The 12,474-nt window shown below is 45.3% G+C and overlaps 1 protein-coding gene across 7 annotated transcripts in view; it reads right to left on the reverse strand.

Annotated features, from left to right (window-relative positions):
* Positions 1-12,474, reverse strand: part of ABCC5 (ATP binding cassette subfamily C member 5) — a 96,656-nt gene that overhangs the window by 56,694 nt on the left and 27,488 nt on the right. For 5 of the 7 annotated variants that reach the window (XM_063722367.1, XM_054553066.2, XM_024244709.3 and 2 more), the window contains exons 3-9: positions 11,468-11,625; positions 10,825-10,980; positions 10,023-10,170; positions 5,029-5,262; positions 4,706-4,879; positions 3,982-4,129; positions 752-900 (exon numbers count right to left, since the gene is read on the reverse strand). In XM_063722367.1, the coding sequence (XP_063578437.1) occupies positions 752-900; positions 3,982-4,129; positions 4,706-4,879; positions 5,029-5,262; positions 10,023-10,170; positions 10,825-10,980; positions 11,468-11,625 (1,167 nt within the window). Of the gene's footprint in view, positions 1-751; positions 901-3,981; positions 4,130-4,705; positions 4,880-5,028; positions 5,263-6,007; positions 7,634-10,022; positions 10,171-10,824; positions 10,981-11,467; positions 11,626-12,474 lie in introns of those variants that run through there. The other 2 variants (XM_024244710.3, XM_054553067.2) reach the window with 2 other exon arrangements.

Genomic DNA, 12,474 nt, shown 5'->3' on the forward strand with positions numbered 1-12,474 from the left:
AAGTCAATTACATTTTTTTTTTTTTTTTTTTTTTGAGACGGAGTCTCGCTCTGTCGCCCAGGCTGTTGTGCAGTGACACAATCTCGGCTCACTGCAACCTCCACCTCCCAGGTTCAAGCAATTCTCCTGCCTCAGCCTCCCGAGTAGCTGGGATTACAGGCATGCACCACCACGCCCGGCTAATTTTTGTATTTTTAGTAGAGATGGGGTTTCACCATGTTGGCCAGGCTGGTCTCAAACTCCCGACCTCAAGTGATCCGCCCACCTCGGCCTCCCAAAGTGCTGGGATTACAGGCGTGAACCACCATGCCTGGCCACATTTTTTTTTAAGTAGAGTTTTTGAGACCTTCAATTAAAATTGTCAGTAAATATGAACCACAGGATGATCTGTATTTTCAGAATTAAACTCAAACTTATGTTGACTAAAAACAACTCATACACTATTTGTGCATAAAGCCTGGCTCCCCACTCTTCTGCTTCTCAGCTTAATCCCATGAATGAAAAAATACCTACTAATTCTTGAGGGAACCTCCAGGTCCAGTAAGGAGAGGACCAGAGCATCATCTCCATGTGTGGTATTTTTTTTTTATTTTTTGAGATGGAGTCTCGCTCTGTCACCCAGGCTGGAGTGCAGTGGCACAATCTTGGCTCACTTTAACCTCCACCTCCTGGGTTCAAGCGATTTTCCTGCCTCAGCCTCCAGCAAATGTGGTATTTCTAAAATGTTCCCCATCCCTGAGGGTTCCCTGACCTGTGCTGCTGTCAGATCGAAGCCCAGGGTCATATGAACAGAGAAGGTCACCACGCTGGCGATCACCACCACAATGGGAGCCACACCCACAGTGATGCTCTGGAAGTACCCGGCTTTTTCCAATATCCGACGCTCCTCCTCGCGGATTTCTATGAATAAAAAGCAAGCCAATTTCAAAGCAAGTTAAAAGAAGCCTAGGGATGTTGTTCCTTCACCTCCAAACAAGACTCTGTAGGTCTCCAGCCACCCTTCAACACCTATGACTATCAACTCTACCACTAAAGCTGGTATAAAAGGCTGAGGTTTGAAATGGATCAAGTGACAGGAATGAATCTAACAGAAAGCAGTCACTATATATGAACTCAATGATCATCTTCTATGATACCTTTTTCTGATTCTTCTTGTAAGTTTCTTAGGTTGAGAAGGAATGAACACATTAATTGTATCTATAATTGGCAGCTGCGTTTGCTTACCCGGTTGTTGTTTACTTTTTGCCTAAGGAATTAATAGGAAAGACAACACAATGGCACTGGAGAATTAAAAAGGGAGGGACTAAAAGGCCAGGCGCGGTGGCTCACGCCTATAATCCTAGCACTTTGAGAGGCCAAAGCAGGGGGATTCACCTGAGGTCAGGAGTTCGAGACCAGCCTGGCCAACATGGCAAAACGCCGTCCCTGCTAAAAATACAAAAATTAGCCGGGTGTGGTAGTACATGCCTATGATCCCAGCTACTTGGGTGGCTGAGGCCGGAGAATCGCCTGAACCTGGGAGGTGGAGGTTGCAGTGCGCCGAGATTGAACCACAGTATTCCAGTCTGGGTGACAAAGCCAGACCTTGTCTCAAAAAAAAAAAAAAAAAAAAAAAAAAAAAAGGGCGGTGGGGAGGGAACTAACATTTCCTAGAGTGCCTGCTGTATGTTGGCAGTGGGATAGAAGCTTCCATACAAAAATGCAGTAACGACAACTGGAAGAAGATAGGTGAAATACAATTTCTATAGGCAGAATGATTTTTCTTAAATATTTGCAAAATCAACCCCCGTATCAGCAAAGCAACCATAGAGTACTGAGGACCATGGAGCAGGAAGCAGAACAATAAGATACTTCTTTTTTTCAGATGAGGTCTTGCTCTGTTGCTCAGGCTGGAGTGCAGTGGCACAGTCACGGCTTACTGCAGCCTCAACCTCCGTGGCTCAAGTGATCCTCCTATCTTAGCCTCCCAAGTAGCTGGGACCACAGATGTGCACTACCATGCCCAGTTAAGTTTTATTTTTTGTAGAGATGAGGTCTCACTACGTTGCCCAGGCTGGTCTTGAACTCCTGGGCTCTAGTGATCTTGTCTCTCCTTCCAAAGCGTGGAGACTAAAGGCATGAGCCACCTCACCCAGCCAATATATATATATTTTTAAGACAGAGTCTCACTCTGTTGCCGAGGCTGGAGTGCAGTGGTGTGATCTCAGCTCACTGCAACCTCTGCCTCTCGGGTTCAAGTGATCCTCCTGCCTCGGCCTCTTGAGTAGCTGGGATTACAAGCTGTGCCACCACGCCTGGCTAATTTTTGTATTTTTAGTAGAGACGGGGTTTTTGCCATTTTGGCCAGGCTGCTCTTGAACTCCTGACCTCAGGTGATCTACTCACTTAGGCCTCCCAAAGTGCTGGGATTACAGGCATGTACCAACGCACCTGGCAAATACTTAATTCTTCTAAGAGGCCATACACTGACCTTAAAGGTATTACCACTGCCTAAGGCATTGGGAACTATCTTCACAGCTAGCTTGTAAGTCACATAAAAACACTGAACTCCTTACTTTAACATGTATTATACACCTTGGCCATGTCTATAATGAGAAAGAACACTCTTTTCAAATTAATACATACAGGTAAAGATACCAGTCAAGGGCTGATGGATGAGGGAAATTTCAGAAAAAAGATCATAAATCTATAGAATCAGAGATCCAGAAGGGACCAGTGGCAGCCATCCTGCCATCAACCTGCTGGCAGATGTCCATTCAGAATCCATTTGTTCCACTCTAGTAGAAACAAACTCACTGCTTAACAAGGCAGCCCCGTCCACTGCTGGGCACCTCCTGAGTGGTCATCTCCTCTGGATGCTTCTTAGCTTAACAGCCCTCATAAATCAAATGTAGATTCCCGAATTGGACATCATGTTCCTGAAGGTTACTCAATGAAAGGAAAACAACGGCTACCTTGCTCTGAACACTGTTTTTTTTTTTTTTTTGAGACAGAGTCTCGCTGCGACACCCAGGCTGGAGTGCAATGGCGTGATCGCAGCTCACTGCAACCTCTGCCTCCTGGGTTCAAGCGATTCTCCTGTCTCTGCCTCACTAGTAGCTGGGATTACAGGCATGCACCACCGCACCCAGCTAATTTTTATATTTTTAGTACAGACGGGGTTTCACTATATTGGCCAGGCTGGTCTTGAACTCCTGAACTCAGGTGATCCACCTCCCTCAGCCTCCCAAAATGCTGGGATTACAGGCGTGAGCCACTGGTGCCTGGCCTGAACACTGTATTTCTACTCCAACTATAATGCATTGACTGTTTTACAGCACTGGACTCAGCTCCCGATGAGGTTATGGTCCACCAACAGCCCCATCTCTTTTATTTAAATTAAGTATCTATGTGTTTGTTTTTAATTATCTCCTTCTTAAATTTCACCTGTTTCAAGGCACAATGGCTCAACTTGTGTTGAGATCTTTCTGAATGCCCCATCTGTGCTATTTCTCCTAGCTTTGTTGGCACTTACATATTTGACAGAGCTAGGACCAGCATCCAGCCATCCTGACTCCCAGCTTACCTCAAGGGCCATGAACTATTTCTTGTGAAACCACAGAGTAGAGTGGGCAAAGGTGGTGCTCTCAGTAGTAATTTGATATTGTATTCTGTGAAAGCCTCATGGCCAGGCTGGAAAATCATGGGCAGGATGAGAATATACACAGGTGGCTTCGAAACTGAATTATTCCTAACTAGCTGTGTTTTAACTGGGAAAAATCACCATTTTCCCAGGTCTCAATTTCCTCATCAGTGAGATGAGGTTATGGGTTCAAACCTCTAAGATCCCTTTTGAACACAAAGATTCTATGATATTATGTCCTACGATACTAGACACTAGTCCTAGTATGTAATGTGTTCAGGAAGCAAAGTGTGTGAATGATAAGACCCAAAGAATCAAAGGTCCTTCTACCATATGCACATACGAATCTTTAAACTCACTTTGAACACTTTGAGAAAATGCTTTGACCCAGGCATACATTTTGATAAATTTAATGTAAGTAAGAACTTCATTCATCTTCTGGACACGTTCATCTGTGGCGGCCACGCATTTTCTCCTGAAATATGCTGTGAGCCGTGATGCAAACATCTGAAAGGAAAAGCGATGCCATGCCAAATTAAAGCTCATTCAAACTTGAGAACTACCTAATCTGCTTAAGGTCATTCTCAATAAAATGAGCATATAATCCTGTTTGCTAGGATGGGCCAAATGTTATGTAATTGTACTGTCTTTAATAAAAGTGACCTATCGAATTGTAATAAAACATTACTGAATTCTTATCTCTTTGTAAGGCAATGAAGACAAGTAAGTATTTATTCTCAATAGTGACCACAGATACTGAGTGCTTCCAAAGGGGAGGCAGGAGGGCCCTATCACTTAGCAGCAACTCCAACGCAGTGACTCAAACACTCCTATGTCAAGTGGGACAGGGCTCACCAGCTGGCCTTCTCATTCAGACTCTTTTTCATGCAAGTGACACCTTACCTCCTCTCAAGTCAAAATTCTGTCCCTATGGAGCAAGCACTATCTAGCTCTAGATTGAACCTGCTTTGAGGAAATTTCCAATCAGAGCTGTGAGACCTCAGCAATGCCTACTATAACCCAATGGAAGTCACTCATCTCCTAAGGAGAAGCTGCCAAGATTCAGCTGGGAGGCTTACTCACCATTGCTGGGTAAAAGAGGATAAAAACAGCTGATCCCAGGAAGCCTGTTGGTCCCAGAATAATTACATTATAAATCATGCCTAAGATGGCAACAACGGGTCCTCCAGCCAGCAGGCTGCCAACGGCTGCTGCCTCAAACATCCTCTGCCCGTCGTTGGAGCAAATGTTGATGAGCTATAAGATACAAAGAGTAGTGAGGGGACCCTGCAAGGACACGGTTCATTTGTCTCAGGAGGAAGATAAAGGACAAGGCAGGGCCCTAGAGGAACAAACCTCAAGCTAGGAAGTTGCTCTCTGCTGTGAAGCAAACACCCCTCACTCACCTCACCCAGGGATTTCTCTTTAATGTTCTTTAACTTAAGGATCTTCTTAAATGCCATGGTTAGGATGGCCCCCCGCAAGCGAACACCGGTTCGGTAATTCAATGCCCAAGTCAGTGCAAGCGACCAAGACCGCACGATTTCCGTCAGAAGGAGGCCCAGGACTAACAACAAGCTGTACTGCAGGTTAGACTCTGTTGCCTGGGTATACTCCAAGAGGTGTTTCACCATGAAGGCCTACAGGGAGAGACACACACCACTGTCAACATCTCCACGGCACTCACACACAATGCCATAGTTTTATGTTAAGTTAGAAAGAGTAGGCAGCTCCACTCAGGGACCAGTGTGCAAGCAAAGCAAAACTTTGGGGGACCCAATTATTACAAGCTGCCTGCAGTAACTTACTCAGGGCATTCTGCAGGAGCTAGGTCTAATTGCAAACTTTCTTCCTTACAGGACACCATCAAAACCATTACTCTTTCTAATGTAACATAAACCTATCAATGAGCTGAAATTAACTCTAAACACATGGTCATTCAAAAGTATAGCTTTGACCTTATTCCAGTATCTCCACACATGGATACATTTCTTTACATGAAATTAAGACCTTTTTTTTGGATCGTTTCAAACGTGCTTATTTGATAAAAAGGAACAGTGTACCTACAGTTGTACTGGGGAAGAGTGAGAAGTGCATTTGCAAAACATTCCTGAAAATAAACATCAGCAGTTTAATAGTACAGAAGAGAGCAAACAAAGCAGGCTATCAAAAATCCAGAGACCCTCCCATGGGCCCGCCCCACTCCCGACTCCCTCCCAAAAATGAAAACATGTTACCTCAGGTAGCATATGTCTAACACCACCTGCAGAGGGAAGGCAGCCAGCCCCCAAGAACCACCGAGTGCCACCTCCAGCTGAGGTCCTGCAACGCCGGGGCACACACTCACACAAGGCACATTCAGCAACAGTATTAAATACCAGGAAGTGGGAAGGAATGTACTTTTATTGAAAATGAAAAAATATAAAAGTACCATCTTCAAAGAGCATCTCACAAACACTGTACAGCAGGTGAAGCATTGTAGTAACATACATTGAAACATACAGAGTCGAGTTATACAGGACTAGCCATCTAACAGGTCATCTGGCCTCCGACGGTTGTTTAACGACACACAGTAGAAATAGAGAATAGAACCCATATCTGTTTCCAGAGTCCAAAGTAGTATATCAGGCTGACAGCACTCAATCAGTGAGGGCTCCTGAGGTTGCAATGATTCTGCAACGGAGTAGGTTCTCTAGGAAAAAAGACCTTGCTGCTAAGGAAAGAGAATTAAAAACAAAACAAAACAAAATGCTCCCCAAAGAGGTACTCTGCTCAAAACGGCTGGTGCTACTGGTGCACTAAGCTGTGAGGAATTACCTCTGCTCGGGACAGAATAAAAAATCCTAGGCCTCAAGGAAAAACTGGTGGCATCCTTCTGGGTCTTTTCAAGTCCTTGCATCTAAAAATCAATCTTGACAAAAATAAAACAAAAAACCACAACAAAAGAAAGCCAAACCAATCCCCCACCCTAAAGGAAGAAAAAAATTAACGTGAAGCCCATCCACCCTTCTACCCAGGTGCCTTATAGCAAAGGTGACTGCAGCTGTAAGTCAGAATTGAATGACAGACAAAAATGGAGGCCAGACACCACGGTCTGGAGGTAGCTATGCTGAATTCCAGAACCCAGACTCTCTCTGGGTTAATTTCTTGTTTTGCCTGAGATTAAATTAATACCAGATGTCCACTAGGTCCTAGGAGATCCCCACCAATCAGATTTTTGCCAAGTCCCAGGAAATAACCTGATCAAATAGGAGACTTCAGATTCCAAGAACTACTGTATTCCACCTCTCCCCTCCCTCAGATTTTTAGGTTTATATCCATTGCTTGGGTCAGCACTGTATACAGCCGGGTTGCTGGTTTACTAGCAAGAAGATTGGCTTCTTTTCCAGTATGCAATCCAAAATGTGGAACTGAGTCACAGGGCCAAAGCCCCCTTTTCCTCACGTGAAGCAACTCAGTAAGATGGCGGTGCAGTGAAGCCTGTTCCCACACACCTCGGCACTGATGGAGCAGTCTCCAAAGGAAGGCTGAAAGGACAGCAGGTGGTTGCCTTGGGCTCCTTCCTTCCCATACCTTTAGAGTGCCATTTTTCAGCACTGGGTAATAGCATCAGCGCCTCCCAGAGGGGAGGAGCAGGGAAGGTAAAAGACATAGTGAATGTTTATACTATGCAAAACTTTCAAAGGGGGGGAAAAAGAGGAAACAGCAGATTAAAGAAGTTCCAACACATCGGGTTTTTAAATAACAATGACATTTCAAACCATTTTTTAGGGGATAAAGAAAAAAGAGGTTTTCATGAAAAATCCAACCAAAATTTAGTTTTTAAAAAGTTACAAATGTATCATTTAAATCTAAACAAACTGGAAGAAAACTTGAGACTGTTAGCATAGCTGTCTGGCTGTGGAAAGCATTCCCAGTGAATAAACATTACCTTACCTGAACTCTTGGCGAGAGATTCTGCCCAGCTTGACTCTCTCATTCTGACCGCAGAATACAGCCATCCTGAAAATTCTAAAGAACAGCTTCTGTCACTGGTTCCACTACAGAGAGACTCCCCCCAAATCCAGATCCTGACAGCACCAAGCAAGCTGCAGGTGGAGAGAGGTTGGAAGGGTGGGAAACTTACCTCTCTAAGGGTTTTACACTGTCCTTTCCCCAAAAGGCCCTCGAGCAGAGTTAGCATTCACCAAGAGAGAGCACTGCAGGAGGCGGCCTTCTCTTGCAGATCTACGGTGCGATGCTAATTCTTTATACACAGATCATAGGTGAGGCCTGGTCTTTTAGAACTGTCTTAATCCAAAAAGGCCCCAAAGCATCTCTGTAAGTGTAGCAATGTGGCTACACAGGACCACACTGTTAGAGATTCTGGTACTCCATTAACATTACTATGACCCCCGGGCACCCTGCACATAGAGCGGCAGTCCCCACTGGCGTCACCAAAACCTTGGATCATCTTGGTGTATAAACGTCAGCATCAGCTGGACGGCAGGTAAAAACAAACAGAACACAACAACTTGACTGTGTTTCATTTGTTCTGTGTATGGCTACCAAGGTTCGGTGAAACCCGAGCGGGGACAAGAAATAAAAATGCCGTTTTATTTGGGGAGCCCGTATGTGGGCAGTCTGTCCTTACACAGGTTTCTGTAAGAACAGATTAAGCTAGTTTGAAAGTCGTGCCAGATTAGAAAACTTGTAAAAATCTAAAACGAATGTTCCTCAAAAGGATGTAAGTCCACAGACAGGAGGTTTACTCATTGCTAGTACTAATCTCAAAACCAGCCTGGTTTTTCAATTTCCAATGAAAAAGAAACATATTAGAATTGGAGTTCCAAAAAAGGAAGTGTGTATTATTTACACTTTCAAATCTATAAAAGAGATTATGGATGAGTCCATTGCTTTCTCAGCTCTAGGAGAGAATCCCATGAAATAACACTGGCCTTAAGGTGCTCTTCCCTGAAAGGGCAGAGAGAAGAAAAAGCATGCTGCTGCTTTCCTGTTAAAGGAGGGCTCTTAGCTTTCCCTGGCAGCTAGAACAGTTTCCTAGAGGTTAGTATCCCAGTGTTCTGCACCATAAATGAGAGATTAAGGAATATACGGATGTTCAGGGGAGGGACTGTGAAGCCACCAAGCTGAATATGGATAGGTACCTTTTTTTTTCAAAAAATAAAAAATAAAAATCCCAGCAATCCATGGAATTTTTTTTAGAGGGGAGCCAATGAAGTTCTTGCACTGGCCAAATGGAATCAAGAAAGCCCATGATCACTTCGCAAAGCCTGCATATAGTGCTACCCAGAGGAATGAATTCTATGAGATCAGAGCAGCCACCAGCCCTGTAGTGAAACAATGACAGAAGCTCTTCTTGGGGGAAGCTGGCTCTATGAAAATGTTTGCCATTTTGGTAAATTACGTAACACAACATTTCAGTTACATGGTCCTTCTTACTTAAAACTTTTACATAAAGTATGTTAGTTGGTCAATTATTAATAATATAGAAACCCAATACCAGAAAAGTAGTGTTCTCTGCTTCAGAAAAGAGATCAAAACTTTAACAAGAGGCATCAAACGTTAAAAAAATAAAAACAAAAACAAAACTGCAAATTAGTTTTACCTAATTGCCATGCATCTTAGGCACATACTTACCAAAACCATGAACCTCCAGCTTACCCACACATGGAAAACGCACAGTACAAGCAGTACTACTGCTCCGATGCCTCAAGGCAAATGTGTAGAGAATAGATTTAATCAAGGTCTCAAGTGTAAGGCAGCACAGCAGGTGTAAGAAACAGGTGCGCAGGAAACAGAGTGAACGTCAAAGGCTCTCTTGTCTACTCTGCATCAGTACAGACTGGGGAAAACCACGGCTGCCACCCCAACGCTCGCCACACAGTCACACTATAAGCCAAACTTAAACGGACTCCAGGTCAGACTCTAAAATCCTCGACAGTCCTCTAGTTTTCTCAGGGCTTATTTGCCACGGACCTGCCAAACATGTGATAACTCTGCCTCCAGGCACTCGGTATGTCCCCGGCGCTGGCTCACCAGCCCGGGCCACACAACGTGCTCTCACCTACTCGCAGCACTGCAAGACACATCTGCCTGCACCGACTGTCATTTCATGTTAACACACAACCGAGAAGCACAGTCCTGTGCAGAACTGGAGTCAGTTCCATTTCACCCCCGCCCAGAAATCAAGCTAGTTCCATTTCTTCTCTGGCAACATTGCCCTTTCATCCTTCCAGCTGTTGCCAAAATCCATCAACCCCTTTCAACAGACCTGAAGGCATCTCTAAGACTGCTACCTAGCCCAAAGCTGAGCACAACCCCTGCAACAGAATAAGAGTGTTAGAGCTGGCCGTGGCCGGGCCCCTGGAGACTGTCGGAAAGGATGGTTAGAACTTACTGGTCCACTGAAGCCAGCCAGCTGCGTGATCATCAGGCACACGATGGACAGGATGAGCCTGGTGCGGCAGAAGATCCACACAACCCTTCGCAGGGAAGCAGCGTCTGGCCCAACTTCATTCAGCTCTTCTTGCCACAGTCTCTCTAGTCTTAACAAGGGCACACGTCCTCGTTACACATCTCCCCGGGGGAAAGGCACACCTAGCTCCCCACTTGCCACCACTTTTTGTCTCCAGGTTTTGCCACCACTCACACAAGTCTCTCCTTTAAAATTATGTACATAGTCTTCACCTTCTGGGAAAAAATACCCTTCCTGGGGAGCTACACATTTACCCTGTATAGGGAGCCTCCCAGGATACAGAAAATGATGAGAGCAAAAGCCTTTCTTTCCACCCAGGAAAATGATCCCTGAATGCAATTTGTGAATAAGAACTTTCTTTTTCAGGGGCCCCCAACCCTTTCTGAAGGTTCCTGTGGTAAAATGTAAAGTTGTAAACTAGATTTTAATCATGACAATCAGCTACCACAAAAATGTATTCTGTCACAAGGCAGCAACATAATCTCCCTGCAGACTCAGGAAGAGAAGCGGGGCTGAGAGAGAGAGAGAAAGCCCGTGGTTAAAACAGGATCAAAGGTGAAATAGGAGATAAAGCAAAAGAGCAAAGAGAAAGTCATCCCCAGGCCGCCCGCCCTCCACTGGACAGCTCGGCTCTTTAAAGACACAGAGCTGTGGACTTCACACTCCTAGCTCAGGCCCTGCCCACCCGGCATGGGGGAGATGAGGGTGGACCAGAGGCGCCTACCTTCTGCAGTTCACGTCAGAAGACTCGTGCTTGGACAGAGACCACACGTCTTCCATTGAGAGCTCCCCCTTCTTGTGGGCCACACGGGCCAGAGAGGAAAGCCACGAAAAAGTCATACAGGAAAAAAGCCCAGCATTGTCCACTGGGTGCTGGTGTCTAACGAGAGAAAACCGAAATCACAAAGCTATCAACACGCACGGAGAGGACAGCCTGTGTTTAAAGGACACTGTTTAGTGAACACAGTTCTTAACTTAAGACCAGTCTCCCCGGCTGATCTAATCTTAGCCTGAATGTTCTAAAATGGCTTTGATGGGCCGGGCGCGGGGGCTCACGCCTGTAATCCCAGCACTTTGGGAGGCCGAGGCGGGCAGATCATGAGGCCAGGAGATTGAGACCAACCTGGCCAATATGAAAACCCCGTCTCTACTAAAAATACAAAAAAATTAGCTGGGCTTGGTGGTGGTGGACGCCTGTAGTCCCAGCTACTCAGGAGGCTGAGGCAGGAGAATCGCTTGAACCCAGGAGGCGGAGGTTGCAGTGAGCCGAGATCATGCCACTGGCGACAGAGCAAGACTGTCTCAAAAAAAAAAAAAAAAAAAATGCCTTTGATGCTTTACTGTCATCACCCAGTACGGCATCTTACTTGGAAGTAGTCCGGATGGGCTTCAGAGCACTCAAGCCATGATGGTACTTTCCCTTGGGATGGTCCTCATCCAGGATTCTGAGCTGAGAATGCATGGAGGCATCAAGAGAGAGGCCCTCAGCTCGGGCTGCTGTTTCCAAGGCATCTTGGCATTCCAGCTGTTCCAGCAGATAGGGAGAAAGGCAAGAGCACAGTTAATACACAGGCGAGAGGCAAACAGAACTGATGAAACAGCTCAAACTGCAAACTGGACTCATCTTAACTGAGACATTCCAAGCAAGGGTCAGGAGGTTAAACACTAACTTTGTATGATTTGAACCCATTGGGGAACATTAAGCTAGATATTTAAAAATTTTAAACAGTTTTCTTTTTTTTTTTTAGCATCTTTAGGTTTTACAGAAAAACTGATCAAATAGTACAGAGTGTTCCCATATACCTCTGTACCTCCCCCATCCTCCTCATCTGTTTTTCCTATTATTAACATCTTCCATTAGCGTGGTACCTTTGTTACAATTGATGAGCCAATACAGATTCATTATTAACTGAAGTCCATAGGTTACATTAGGGTCCACTCTTTGTTTTTTTGGGTTTTTTTGAGATAGAGTCTCGCTCTGTCACCCAGGCTGGAGTGCAGTGGCACAATCTCGGCTCACTGCAACCTCCACCTCCCGGGTTCAAGCGATTCGCCTGCCTCAGCCTCCTGAGTAGCTAGGATTACAGGGATGTGCCACTACGCCTGGTTATTTTTGTATTTTTAGTAGAGGTGGGGTTTCACCATGTTGGTCAGGCTGGTTTCGAACTCCTAACCTCATGATCCACCTGCCTCAGCCTCCCAAAGTGCTGGGATTACAGGCATGAGCCACTGCGCCTGGCCCTGTTTTTATATTATTTTATTTTTGAGATGGAGTCTCGCTCTGTTGCCCAGGCCGGAGTGCAGTGGCATGATCTTGGATCACTGCAATCTCAGCCTCCCCGGTTCAAGCAATTCTCATGTCTCAGCCTCCGAG

Source organism: Pongo abelii, chromosome 2 (genome assembly GCF_028885655.2).
Source record: "Pongo abelii isolate AG06213 chromosome 2, NHGRI_mPonAbe1-v2.0_pri, whole genome shotgun sequence".
NCBI lineage: Eukaryota > Metazoa > Chordata > Mammalia > Primates > Hominidae > Pongo > Pongo abelii.